Source organism: Cyprinus carpio, chromosome A15 (genome assembly GCF_018340385.1).
Source record: "Cyprinus carpio isolate SPL01 chromosome A15, ASM1834038v1, whole genome shotgun sequence".
NCBI classification, from domain to species: Eukaryota; Metazoa; Chordata; class Actinopteri; order Cypriniformes; family Cyprinidae; genus Cyprinus; species Cyprinus carpio.
Genome location: NC_056586.1, coordinates 10,438,408 through 10,453,133, shown reverse-complemented (window position 1 = coordinate 10,453,133; position 14,726 = coordinate 10,438,408). Strand labels below are relative to the sequence as shown.

General features: G+C 38.8%; 1 protein-coding gene across 2 annotated transcripts in view; it reads left to right on the top strand.

Moving 5' to 3' along the window:
- LOC109059267 (Down syndrome cell adhesion molecule-like protein 1 homolog) overlaps positions 1 to 12,904 on the top strand; it is a 127,657-nt gene extending 114,753 nt beyond the window's left edge. Inside the window, exons 23-33 of one of the 2 annotated variants that reach the window (XM_042770976.1) lie at positions 79 to 242; positions 728 to 826; positions 1,534 to 1,722; positions 2,263 to 2,550; positions 2,791 to 2,946; positions 3,074 to 3,104; positions 3,258 to 3,379; positions 3,550 to 3,702; positions 3,795 to 3,989; positions 4,158 to 4,467; positions 8,180 to 12,904. In XM_042770976.1, coding sequence (XP_042626910.1) covers positions 79 to 242; positions 728 to 826; positions 1,534 to 1,722; positions 2,263 to 2,550; positions 2,791 to 2,946; positions 3,074 to 3,104; positions 3,258 to 3,379; positions 3,550 to 3,702; positions 3,795 to 3,989; positions 4,158 to 4,467; positions 8,180 to 8,714 — 2,242 coding nt within the window. In that variant the 3' untranslated portion in view covers positions 8,715 to 12,904. The remainder of the gene's footprint in view (positions 1 to 78; positions 243 to 727; positions 827 to 1,533; positions 1,723 to 2,262; positions 2,551 to 2,790; positions 2,947 to 3,073; positions 3,105 to 3,257; positions 3,380 to 3,549; positions 3,703 to 3,794; positions 3,990 to 4,157; positions 4,468 to 8,179) is intronic. The other variant, XM_042770977.1, reaches the window with a different exon arrangement.
- Positions 12,905 to 14,726: the final 1,822 nt, after the last annotated feature.

Below are 14,726 nucleotides of genomic sequence, written 5' to 3'. Positions count from 1 at the left end.
TTACTCTTCTGACTCTTCTTAGACATTCACCTCTAATTTATTAAAAGATGAGAAGGTCAATATGTTTGATCCTCACAGTGAGGACACCGCCATCCCAGTCACTCAAGATGGTCACCGGAATATTCTTTCAAATGGTACCCTGGTGCTGCGCTCTGTGAAAGCCGAGGATTCTGGGTACTACACCTGCACGGCCACCAACACACTGGGGTTTGACACAATCATCGTAAACCTGCTGGTACAAGGTAAGAAATAGCATACTTCCACAATGTCCTGGGATAACATTCCTATCAACCAGTCAGATTTTAAGGTTGATTTTAGGGTTAAGGTGCTGTCACATGAAACTTGGCTAAATGTTATAGGCAAAAAAGGTCTATTCTCAATAGTGATGTATAAAGCACAGCTTAGAAGTCACTTTCAAAGTATGTAGCCTTCCGTTGGTAAATTTGTTAAATTCATGTGACCAACTTAAACCTGTTGCAAAATCTGTGTAGGGAAATCTTTCACTCTCGAGCAAAATTCTTCATTCCACAGATTTCTATTGATGACTCTATGTCAACCACAAAAATTTGCCAAACAATAAATGTGACCATATAAGTCAATGTGACCATATAAGTCAATATAAGTCAACATTAGACCATATAAGTCAACATTGATCCACAGAACACGCCCTACCAAAAGCATGGTGGCCAAAACGTGAAAAATTGACTGCTGGCGTTTGTCATTATAGTGCCTCCAGATCAACCACGTTTAACAGTTTCCACCACGTCCACATCTTCAATCACTCTGGCTTGGATCCCTGGAGACAACGGGGGAAGTTCCATCAGAGGTAGAAAAACCTGTCCTTTCTCTTTCCAGTCACCTCACACTTTTTATGTAGTGGGCTCCTCAAAGTACAAGTATATTTACCTCTCGCCCTTTTTTCATTTATCTATCTCTAAGATTAGTTTTATTATGTCTTTTTCTGTCTCTCTATCTATCTGTCTTTGTCTCAGACTGCGTTTAATCTGTCACTGTGTCACATGTTACTGTCAATCTGCTTGCAACTCAGTAAATTAGGTAAAAAACAGAAATGTATGTGGTGTTTATTTGTGGAAAGATGGGAGGAGAATAAGGAGCACACAAGGCTGTCAGTGGGTAAATCCTTTTGATGTGGCACCCTTTATTTTGCCATCTGCCAAAGCCAAAGAGAGACACCAAATCTGGGCCGCTCCTAATGATGGGCGACGCCATATTGCACATCTATTTGCATAACTGTGCAGTCAGCATTTCTCTCTCTCTGGGTTACTAATGGAGGTTTACAGCAATCTGATCAGCTCTTCTTCTGAGAGTGTTACTCTGTGATTAGTCTGTAAGGTCAATGCGCCATCTATTGGTGATGTTCGGAAATCTCTATTAAAGTCTTCTGAGTTAGGCTTGCAACTCCAGCTTCACAAGTTTGATTCCCAGCAATCGCATGAACAAGAAATCTAAAATATAATAATAATAATAACGATAATAATAATAGTATTATTGTATATGTGTGTGCATATTCAGGTTTCGTGCTGCAGTATTCAGTAGATAACACTGAGGAGTGGAAGGATGTCTTCATTAGTTCTAGTGAACGTTCTTTCAAGTTGGACAACCTGCGCTGTGGTACCTGGTACAAAGTCAAACTTGCTGCAAAAAATAGTGTGGGAGCTGGTCGCATCAGCGAGATCATTGAGGCCAAGACTCACGGCAGAGGTGAGCGGTTCTAATGCCATATATTCTACACTTTTTGTAGCTTTTGTAAAAAGTGTATGTGTTCATACTGAAAGATCCACTTTTTATATACACTACCATTCAAAAATGCGGGGGTCTGTAAACTTTTGTTTTTGAAAGACGTTTCTTATGCTCACCAAATATTTATTTCAAAAAGTAATCAATGTAAATGTAATTTATTTCTCTGATGGCAAAGTCGAATTTTCAGCAGCCATTACTCCAGTCTTCAGTGTAACATAATCCTTCAGAAATCATTCTAATAACTTCTTATCAATTTAATGTGTCCTTGCTGAATAATTTCTTTTAAATAAACACATAAAACATTTGAACAGTAATGAATATCCCATTTAAAAATATATGTAAAATTCTAGGATACATCTAAATCAATTGGGTGTTGTATGTGAAATTTAGACATGTGAGTGAAAAGTAAATCTTTATAGATAATATGGTAATCTATTGCATCAATACAGTACATCACACATTAATGTATATTGTAAAATGTGGTCTTTTCTTGTTTTGCAGAGCCACAGTTCAATAAGGACCAGCCCCTTTTCACTCACATCAACTCCACCCATGCCCACCTCAACCTGCAGGGCTGGACGAGTGGTGGCTGCCCCATCACTGCTGTCCTGCTAGAGTTCCGGCCCAAAGGCACCTGGGCCTGGCAGAGCGTGCGCACAAACGCCTCAGCTGACATCTTCCTTGCCGAGCTGCGTGAGGCCACTTGGTATGAGCTCAAAATGAAGGCGTGCAACAGCGCTGGGTGTGGAAACCAGAGCTCCCAGTTTGCCACGCTGGATTATGATGGCAGTAAGTTTACAAACAGGAAAGTTTTATTTCCCAGTAATTCTGCCAGCATTAGTACAGATGTACAAATATATTTCCTACAGAGCCAGGGAATGTATTACAGAATGACACAAAAGAACATTTACAATTAGCAGCTAAATCAATTAATTAAGCTGTTTTTAGGTCTGAATTTTAGAGATAAGAGGCCTTGACGTGAGCTTTTTCTTGATCTCTGTACTTATCTATATTTCCTTTCCTCTGCAGGCACTATTCCGCCTATTAAGTCAGCACGAGGGGAAGGGGATGATGTTAAAAAGCTTTTCTCTATCGGCTGCCCTGTCATCCTGGTCACGTTGGGCATGGCCCTACTCTTCATTATCCGCAAGAAACGCAAAGAAAAGAGACTCAAGAGGCTTAGAGGTGAGAGAGAAATAGGCAGAAAAAAAATGTAGAGAAATTTGTTTGTATATATACATATAGTTATTACACATTTCTAGAATAATTTTACAGGTGTATTAAATAAAATTACTTTGATTTCTATCTGTAGATGCTAAGAGCTTGGCTGAGATGCTTATCAGGTAAGGATATATTTAGAAGTCCGTGTACACATTAAACTCCAAAATTAAAACTTAAACATTAAAATTTGTGTATAAATAGGTGGCAGTGGCAATACTTTTTTCTCCTCTGTGTTTGTTTGTGCGTGTCTGTCTGTGGTTGTTTTGTACCTGGAGCAGTAAGAACAATCGAAGTTTTGACACTCCAGTGAAAGGCCCACCTCAGGGACCTCGACTGCACATAGATATCCCCCGCGTGCAACTACTCATCGAGGATAAAGAGGGAATCAAACAGATAGGTCAGTGTGTATGTGTTTGCCTATATGCAAGTCATATGATGTTGCAATACATTAAAAAAAAATCTGAGAAACAGTTGTTGATTCCTGAAAGAAACGTTGATAAAAAAGTAAAGTAAAAAATACATTTCCTCAAGACTTGTGTTTTTTTTTCTCTCTGTTGTGTGCAATAGGTGAAGACAAGGCCACCATCCCTGTGACGGATACTGAGTTCAGCCAATCAGTGAACCCTCAAAGCTTTTGCACAGGCGTGTCTGTGCATCACCCCGCCCTCATCCAGAACACAGGCCCATTGATTGACATGTCAGACATCAGGCCGGGCACCAGTACGTCACAGCTCACCCACTCATTCCATAACAGATGGAAGATGGTACAATTAGTGAATGTTTCATACACTCTCTGTTTTTACCTTTCTCAGATCCAGTATCGAGGAAGAGCGTGAAGTCTGCGCACAGCACGAGAAACCGCTATTCCAGCCAGTGGACTCTGACTAAATGCCAGGCGTCCACACCTGCTCGCACTCTCACCTCAGACTGGCGGACAGTGGGCTCCCAGCATGGCATTACAGTCACAGAGAGTGACAGCTACAGCGCCAGCCTGTCCCAGGACACAGGTCCACAAACTTTTCACATTTCAGATTTTAAGAATATTTATTGTCCCATTAGCCAGACTTGGTCTTATTCTGGCCAAAAACTGCCCACTTTGACAGAAGGGGTCTTTTTTACCAGCATATGAAGTTTTACAGAGTGTTCACATTCATTCTGTCCTCTCCTGTCCTCAGATAAGGGACGAAACAGTATGGTGTCCACAGAGAGTGCGTCTTCCACATACGAGGAGCTGGCCCGAGCGTACGAACATGCTAAGCTGGAGGAGCACCTGCAGCACGCCAAGTTCGAGATCACAGAGTGCTTCATCTCTGATAGCTCCTCTGATCAGATGACCACCGGCACCAACGATAACGCAGACAGCATGACCTCTATGAGCACACCATCCGAACCGGGCATCTGTCGCTTCACTGCCTCCCCACCCAAACCACAGGACTATGATCGCGGCAAAAACGTGGCAGTGCCCATTCCCCAAACAACAAACAATAAACAATAAATCAATGTAATTTTAAGGATTCAAGTATTAAATCTTAAGCATTTTGGAGCTATAAAAGCCGTGACACAAATTAAAGTACAGCTTGTGTAATTTTCAGAAAATTTTCCCTGTTATTAAGGGTTCAAACGTGTAGTGCTGCAACCCTATTGTAATTGTGAGGATTTTTAGTATTATAATACTGCCATAAAACCAATTGTGCAGACCAAACCATAAGGCCTCGAGATCTGAAACTTGGCCAGATGGTAGAGCTCAATTTGGAGAGAGACTGGCAAAGACTCACCCCAATCGGCCACAATGAAAATGCATAAATGGCTCATAACTCCTAAACTTTTTGTCATAGACTCAGGTGTCCTTATATCATTGGAATTTTTGGCTTAAAACAAACAAAACGGCTACCTCTGATTTTCAGTACACAAAAGTTTCTACCATTTCTAATTTTGCCCAAAACCTACTTTTGCGAACTAGTCCTAGGTTTTTTCGCCTGATCGAAACCAAACAAGGTGTAGAAGTATTCTCTGGAAAGTAAATATCAGTAATATATATATATATATATATATGCCGAAATGTTCAAAAGGGTCAGAGCCTATTTTACTTAAACACCTATAAATCTTGAACAGAATAAGATATCTTCACCAAATTCTAAACAATTCTTCAGGTAATAGTATAAAAAAAAAAAAAACACGTGGAGTTTGGCGCTATAAGAGTAAAAAAAATGCTATAACTACTCAATCTTTAGTCTGTACAGCAATTTATCTGCATCCCCCTAGGGGGCCCCCTCTCACGTTACTCTGGATGTGCTTGCTTTTTCCTTGTGATACGTCGCCCGCCTTTTTCAAACTGGCACAGCACTTACTCATGCATTTGGCAATTTAAACATGAAGAGTACTTTTCCGTCTGGAAGACAGAAGCGGGAAAAAAGCAAGAAAAGGGGGACAAGAGGAAACATGACAGCGGTAAATGATGGAGATAAGATTGACTTATTGACTTAAGGATAATTATATGACAAACAAAAACATTCTATCTAAATACCAACTTATTATCATCAAATTATGTATATTTATATAGCAGCAATAGTCCAGTTACTAATAGGGTTACTGGGAAACAGGTTAGCTAGGGATGCACTTAGTAGCAGCATATTATGTATATTTATATAGCACATTTCATACACAATGGTAATTCAAGGTGCTTAACATAAAAGAAAAAAAATATTAACAACAAAGTAAAACAAGGAATTTAAAAAGATTTGAAAATTATTGAAACATTTATTTAAAAATGAATTTAAAACAGTTAAACATAGAAAATTATTTTACATAAAATACAGTGAATACATAAAACACAGTGCAATCAGTTCGGACATCGCACAGTGCTCATTCAATAAATGCACAACTAAACAGATGAGTTTTGAGTCTAGATTTAAAAGAGGCTAATGTTTTAGCACATCTAATCTCTTCTGAAAGCTGATTCCAACTGCGGGGGGCATAATAACTAAAAGCAGACTCCCCTTGTTTTGTGTGAACCCTTGGTATTATAACTGACATAACTGACTCGATCCTACTGATCTGAGTGGTCTGTTAGGTTTATATTCAGAGAGCATATCTGCAATGTATTTCGGTTCTAGGTCATTGAGTGATTTATAAACAAGTAAAAGTACTTTAAAATCAATCCTAAATGTAACTGGAAGCCAGTGTAAGGACCTGAGGACTGGTGTGATATTGCTCAGATTTTCTGGTTCTAGTCAAAATTCTGGCAGCAGCGTTCTGGATTAGCTGCAGCTGTCTAGTGGTCTTCTTGGGAAGGCCGGTGAGGAGACCATTACAGTAGTCCAACCTGCTGGTGATAAAGGCATGAACAAGTTTCTCCAAGTCTTGATTTGAATGTTTTTTAGATGATAGCATGCTGATTTAGTTACTGCGTTGACATGACTACTGAAACTAAGGTCTGTCTCCAGAATCACACCAAGATTCCTGACTTGAATTTTAGTTGTTAGACCCCTAGAGTCAAGGTATGCATTCACCTTGAAAACTTCATCTTTGTTTCCAAATGTAATGACTTCAGTCTTTTCCTTGTTTAACTGAAGAAAGTTCTGGCACATCCAACTATTAATTTCATCAATACATTGGCAAAGGGAGTCAATGGGGGCTCTAGTCATTTAGAGATAAGGCTAGGTAAATCTGTGTATCATCAGCATAGCTGTGATAGGCAATTTGGTTCTTTCTCATTATTTGACTTAGTGTTAGCATGTACAGGCTAAACAAGAGCGGTGCAAGATTTGAGCCTTGTGGGACTCCGCATGTCATGGACGTCCACTTAGACTTATGCTCTCCTATATGAGTACCAAACTATTAGTATGTTATGATCGACAGTGTCATTAGTATGTTATGAACTACAAACAAAAAAATCAAAAACTATTAGTATGTTATGATCGACAGTGTCAACAATTTTAAACAAGCATGGCAAATTTTATGGAATTCGGGCAAAAAAAGGCACTTTAATAGTCAAAGTTTAAAGCGGTCATATGACGTTGCTAAAAAGAACATTATTTTGTGTATTTGGTGTCACGCAATATGTTTATGCGGTTTAAGGTTCAAAAAACAAATTTTCCACAATGTACATTATTGTTGTTCCTCTATGCCCCACCTTTCTGAAACGAGTCGTTTTTTTACAAAGCTCATTGTTCTGAAAAGCGAGGTGTAAGCTGATTGGCCAGCTATCCAGTGTGTTGTGATTGGACGAATTCCTTACGCGTGTGACCGAAACGTTATGCCCCTTAACATACTGTGATGCCGAGTGTCCCGGCGCGACATGACAAAAAAAATAAAACCTATTATAAACGAGCCATTTGTCATAACAAAATAATATAATAAAATGACTTACACTCTCTTTACTAATCACTTATCACCCCGCTTCAAAAACGTAAAACCATGTCTGGAGAAACGACAAACAAGTGCTACTCTACACTACTCAAAACTCACGTTTGAATCATCAGTGGCAAATTCTTTAAATATGAAAATGTACTTACAGACTATGAGTCAGAAGCGCCAGACTGTCTTTGCAAAGTTGGAATTGCCCCACTTTATAGAAACAGACACCGGCATTGTAGGCTCCTCTGGCAGGAAACGGTCTTCGTCCTCCACACACATCTGAATATTTCGGTTGAACTGTTCTAGAACAGTGTTGTAAATACAACTTAACCACTGATTTCTTGTTGTGTCCTCTTTTGGAAGGCCTTTCACAACAAAACATTTTTACTTTTCACAACAAAACACACAGCGTCTCCACAACATGGCGGCAGCAACAATACTTTAACAATAAGTATGAATGTAAATAAAAAAGTATAAATAAATTATATAGTATAAATAAAAAGATTATTTAAATATTATAATCTTATGTTTAATTCTTGTTGTGCATATGTATGATTTCAGTTAAAATGTCAGATATTTTGGAGAAAAAAAATTACTTTTATACACACATATATACATATACATACATATACACACACACACACACACACACACATCCATACATACATACACACACATAATTATTATTTTAATGTTATAATATTAAATATTTTTTCTATATTATAAAAAAATCTCTGTTGCTAAAATTACATACAATTATTTTAAAAGCAATATCTGAAGAAAAGACTCCAACAACAAAGGCTGTGATTTAACATTTTACTGACACTTGTCTCTGTCCTGCAGGTGAGTACTGTAACCTCCCCCTCTACATGAAGACAGACCCTTTCTTCCGAAAACAGGCAGAGCTGCACGACCCCTGCCCTGTGGTCCCACCCCGCGAGGCCTCCATCCGGAGCCTTGCAGCCCGGGCCTACCATACACAGGGCCGCCACATGACATTAGACCCCTCCAAGCAGCAGGCCCTGACACTGAGCCACGGTGGCCTGAGCAGCCTGACCAGCTCAGGGGCCTCTGGTACATCGGGCCCAGCTTCAAGCGGGGCCGCTGGGAGCTCCAGCATCAGCTCAGGCACAGCCACCCTGCCCCAGAGGACTCTCACCATGCCCAGCACCTCCTCCACCTCCTTGGCCCCAAGCGGGGCAGCCGCCGCTGGAGCAGCAGCCAGCACAAGCTCCACGGGAGGCAGCGGCCCGACGCCTGGCAGTTCCAAGGTCGGGGGATCCAGAGACTCTCTGCTAGAGAGCAGCTCGTCTGGCCTGGGCAGACTGCAAAAGCAGAATGCTGGGGCGTACTCCAAATCCTACACTCTGGTGTAGCTCACACACACACCTACAGTACGTTCACACACACACCTGGAGTCTGGGCAGGGGCGGAAATGAACAATGGCGGGACTCTCTCTCTCTCTCTTTTCCTCTCTGTTACCTTTTTCTGCTTTCTTTTTTTTTTTATTCTTCTGCTCAAGCTTTTTTTTATCTGGCCTTCTCCAGGATTAAATATGACAAACCCCAGGACCTTTTCCCCAATTTTGCATTTTTTTTTTTATTTTTTGTCTTATGTTTTGTCCTTCTCTCTTGCTTTCTTCCCCACTCTCCTTTCTCTTCTCTCTGTCAAAGACACCTTGGACCTTATGCACGAAATGCTTTCCATGTGCACTTGTTCATTTGATTTCTCAACTTCAGAAAATAGGAAAAAAGCGGTTTCAAGAGATATATTGTTTCAACCTGTCTAGATGTGTTTAGGCTGTCAAAAAAATGTCTCTTTTTATGTCTCTCATACTGCAACGCATTGCCTCGGAAAGCTTATGCATAAACAAATCCACCACGGTGTACACCTTCCGCCCCTCCTGATCCACAATGGTCTGGAAAAACAGCTCGAAGACGAAAGTCCCGACCGCCTGAATCGAGATTTTGGGATTTTTTCATGCAATTGATGACACAGTATAGAGTGTTATTGACTATTTTGTAAACAAACGAAAAAAAAAAAAAAAAAAAAAACCTGAAAAAAAAATGTCTGGAGCCATTTTCACTGCGGATGTATGGTTACTGTACTTTTATTTTTTTGTTTGGTTTTCTATTTTTGACATTTTGAACTTTAGCACTAAGGAGGGCCGGCTGAATCCACTGAGCTTTCTCAAGCTCGTGTACGAGTGTCGTGTGTGTGCATGTGTATGTATATGTGTTAATATATATGTATACATGTGGCCAGCACACACCTTTAAAGGACCTCTCGGCAAGGCCTGCACACTTGGTCTCTTGGCATCAGATCAACTTGGAGACGCTAGATGCCGCCCACTGAGTTACAAGGTCTAGAGTCCATCTGAAAAGGGGGGACAAGTTGAATAGAGTATTTAAAGGGTAGACGTATCTCCCTTCTCATCACCTCTCGATTCCCTTCGATATGAAAGAAAGGCTCTTTTTTTTTTTTTGCTGTTTGTTCGTTCATTCGATTGTTTGTGATTGATGCCATATACTTATCACCCCTCCTTCCCCACCCAGACCTCCCCCAAAAGGTTACCACTTCCTCTGTCTCACTGTGAACGCCTAACAGCCTCTCCTGGATGGACCGAGTGCAGGCAGAAAGGCGGGAAGAGGGCAGAGAGGTAGCAAGGAAGTAGAGACAGACGGGCCCGTGAACAGAGAAGGAGAGATATCTGCTGTCGCTGTGTAGCTTTTCTGCGTTTATTCATTGTTTCTCTTTATCTTTGCTTTCCTTCCCCACACGAAGACTCTAGCGGTCGTTTATATTCAAAGGTCTTAGAGACTCTAGCTTTAGGTAGCGCAGGGGTGGCTTAAGGAGGGAATAAGTGAAATGTAGGAGGGGAAGGTTTCATTCAACCCCTAAAAGGATTGAAATGCCTTTTAACCCTCCTTCGTTCACTCGGTTTCCAAAGCAAAGCCCCATCACAGAGAAACTTCCAAAAATCGACAAACTCTCCCAATGATTTCAATGGAAAAAAAGTACTACATCAGGGCTCCTGCAATACAAAAGAAAAATATATTGCAATGTTTGTTGTCAAAATATATACATATATATTTCTATCTAAAGATATAGTAAATATATACGTGGTGAGAGCAGAGATTTAATGCCATATCTAATTGAAAAAGAAAAAATTTATTTTAAAAAAGATTTGAAGACAATCGCTCAGTGGGAGGTGCAGCAGTAAGCGAGAGGAGATGTCGATCACGAAATGCTGAGATAAACGGGTAACATAACTAAGACAGATTGAAAATGAACGGCAGAGAGTGTGTTTCTATATCCTGAAAAGACCTTTGAGTTTCCCAAACTAACTTCCTGTCATCGTTATAATCAGCCGGGCTGCATAGTGCATAGTATGGTATGAAGGACACATTTATGGACAGTTCCAAACACACTCTCTACAATTGCTTGGAAACAATAGAAATTTGCCACTGCAACTCCAGCTCATAGATGGACACCTGGATCCATGCACCATCTCTGCTGTAGTTTAAAATACCCACAGTGCTTTGAGAGCTTTCTTTCAGGTCCTTAAAAGGACAGTTCACCCAAAAAAAAAAAGAAAAAAAATTGTCAATATTTACTTACCCTCATGTTGCTCCTAACCTGTAAGTCTTTATTTCTTCTGTGGAACACAAATGGAGATGTTTTAAAGTGTTTTGGCCATACAATGAAAGTAGGGGTGTCTCAATATACTGGTACTAACGAATGATATTGTAATACTGGACATAATATCGGAAATTATCCATTACCAGTACTATGTGGTTGACACTCCAACATTGTATGTGGTGGTATTGCGCCTTAATACTGGTTGCCACTCACCTTAAAATAGTAAAATAAAGATGACGCAGTGTGTAGCTACTACTACCAAAAAAAAAATATTTCAAAGCAGATGACAGACGAGAGCGAGGCACTCTGCCTGCAACCGAAAAAAAAATGTTTGCTAGTCTTCGAGGAACCGTTTTTGGTGGGATTTCAGGAGATGGGATGTTAGATGCCCAAGTCTGCAGGAGATGCCGAACAACAAAAACTTGTTTTGTATTCTTTTTGTGCAGTTATGGTTACTGTCTCCATGCCTTCCTACACTCATATTTTGAGTGAGATTCATTGGCTAAAAAAGAGAAATTTTTTTTTATATTAAATTAAAGATGAATTTGATTACAATATTTATTTTTCCGAAAATTTCTATAGATAAAGTAATATAATCATTATTGTAAACTCTTTTGGCCACAATAATTGTGTAGTGAAAATCAGATTTTAGGTCTAAAAATTTACAAAATTTGGACCCCATTGACTTGCATTGTATGGAATAATTAATGAATGGTGAATAAATGATGACAGAATTTAAATTTTTGGGTGAACTATCCCTTTTAGGTGAAATCGCTCCTCTGATTTAAAAAATTCAAGCTTTCAGCACATCTGAAAGGTCATATCTTGTATATCAGGGGAAAGATTGCTACCTTTATGTATTGCATATTTATTGGTGACTTAGAACACGCAACCCCTGCAGACTTCAGCACAGGAAATAGCACACATTTATTGTTTGTTCAATTCAGTTTAATGCAGCCGCCTGAGCACATCTCATGTTCTTGACACAACAAATTCTAAGGTACAAAGTAGGGACATGTCGTGTTGGGTTTAAAATTGAGCTGATTGAATGATAGTATATCTGTTTATGGCATATGAAAAAAAAAAAAAAATCTGACTTACCAGCAAATGTTTCATAAAGAGAGGCTTGATAAATTAGGACTGTGTTATGGTGTACCCGAAGTTGTGTAAATTTGATCACCCAGATCTAACCCAAACTTGAGATAGAGTTGCGAAGAATATGGACTTGTTTTAAAACAGTAAAAGAAGTATGTGTTCCTCTTATTGCTGCTCAAATGCCCACTGACTGGGTTAAGTCTGTCTGATGGCAGACGTGCCCAGAGCATTTTGCCATGAACATGTTTCATTAGGATTAGACCGATACCTATATCAGTATTCATGCCTGTTCAGGTGAAACATCTTGTGAAAATATTCCCTTGACCACCCCAGAAAGCCCCCACGTCCGAAGTTTTTCATATTTAAAAGACAGTTGCTGACTTAAATTTGATTTTAATTTGTTTTTTCTCAGTTGCATTATTTATAAAAATAGATGTATCCAACATAGTTTTTTGTTTGGTTCTATGATGATTTATGTTGAAAAGAAAATGCAGTTGTGTTACGCAACAGGGCAGGCCTGTTTAGCCAGTCGAATCAGGGACCCCCAAACTCCAACCAATCACAGGAGAAGCTGTGTGGAAACGGGGTGGAGTCTGGAATAGAACTCCATCCTCACACGCCGGTTTCCCCGGCCGAATGATCCGATTAGCCCCTAAAAATTCCAAGCCCTCCCTGTCAGCATAATTTCTAATCTACAAATAAAGACTCTTGTATATATGAAACGGTTTTGTATAAATAATTACTATTTTCGACATCTCCATTAGCAACCAGGGCACAATTATAAGTCTGGTTAAAGGTATAACTTTAAATGTGAGGGGATTAAAAAGACTATTCAGTATAAAATCTAACAAAAAAATACTTTACACCTTGAGTTATAACATCGGGCACATAAACCCAGACCAGACGTCTGGCGTTTGATTTATTTTCTCCTTTTTTATAATTTGTCTTATGTTTTTATTCATTTATGTTGTTGGTTGATATTTTGTTTGTTTTTACTTTTGTTTTGTTTCTACCTTTTGGTTAACTTGACGAAAAATGGCATTGCATGCTCTGAATATTTTGCTGGTTATTAAAAGAAAAAGGAAAAGGAGATAAATAACTAAAAGGGGGGGAAAAACAGTTTTAAAAAATGTGGAGGGGATTCCTAAACTTTTATGGAAAAGTTGCTTCAATTTGCAATTGCTTGTGTTTAAATATACAGATTTTCTTTTATATGAAAACAAAACAAAAACAGAAAAAAAGAGTACTCCAACACCTTGTGCAATAAAGCTATCTTTCTATGAATAGTGCCTTGTCCCGTGTGTGATTTTTTTTATATGTAAAATAAACATTCTATCTATCTAACTGTGTCTACAATTAGAAAACAACTAATAAAAATGGAAGTTTTATTTTATTTTATTTTTCATTCAGATTTATAGCATTATCTTGTGCTTCTATAATGTGTAGCAGAATGTGTACTTTTGAGCCTTTCACTAGTTCACCAGCAGAGGGAAGAATGACATTACATCTTGGAGGGAAAACTTGGGACTTAAAATGTTTATTGAATGTGATTTTACTGTTGCCATGACAGTTTATCAGTTGAAAAATACACATTGCTCTGCAGGCTATGTATTTTTCACATTGCACTTCCTCACCTAGGCACATACCCACATAGTATATAACATAGAAATATTACAATGAGAGTATATTCATTGTTACACAATGTGGGTTAACCTAAAAAAAAAAAAAAATTCCAATCTTAAAGGTTTTTTTTTTTTTTTATTAGGGTTAGTCTAAAGTAAATATAATTATCTTTCTATTAAAAATAAATAAAGAAGTCTATGGTTTGCCCTCATTTCAAGGGATAAAGTGAACGTGTGGAGTAGATTCCTGTGATATTTTGTTAGGTTATTTTGTATGCAGTCTGCATGTTTTGTGAACATACCATCCTCATTTACCATAAAGATTTTCTGATCTGTGAGTGTTTATGTGTCTGAAGTTTGTGGCGTCTGTTATCAGCAAATAGTCTGAAATGTTTGTCATTGTCTGAACGTGTGTTTTCGTGCAGGTGCCTGCTATCTGTAAATCAGAAACGTGACTGTGCCACTCACAGGTGTCATCCTTTAACACTGATGGAGACCAGGTTTGCATGTGGATAGTTGCTGGGGTTATAGGGCTCAGAGATGAACGCTTCAATTGCAGACAGTTTAGCCTGGTTGAACCTTCATTTGTGGTCTTTCTGCTTCTTTTGCTGGTACTTCCTGTACTGGTTCTGTACTGGCTCTGCCCTCTCGGCAGAGGTTCTGGTGTGTCCATTACTGGAAGAGGAGTCTAAAAAACACGGAAAAGAACGGATAAAACAAGAGAATATTTTGAGAATTAGAGGATGTTTTAGAGAATATTTTGTGATTTTATATATGTGACAAGATATTTTAATGTATTTGTTTTATTTAATTTTACAGTTTAGGTTTCAGAATACAATAGGCCTACTTACTCTTTCTGTAAACTCCTATGCTGTTCCTTCTCTGGCCCTCAAACTGCAAAGCAAAAAATAAAAACATGAATAAATAAATAAAAGAAAAATGAACTGATAAAATCCTTTTTTCCTATATCTAGGTTGCATAGACAACTAAATCATCTGTAGGTTCAATTATCAAAAATGTGTAATCATT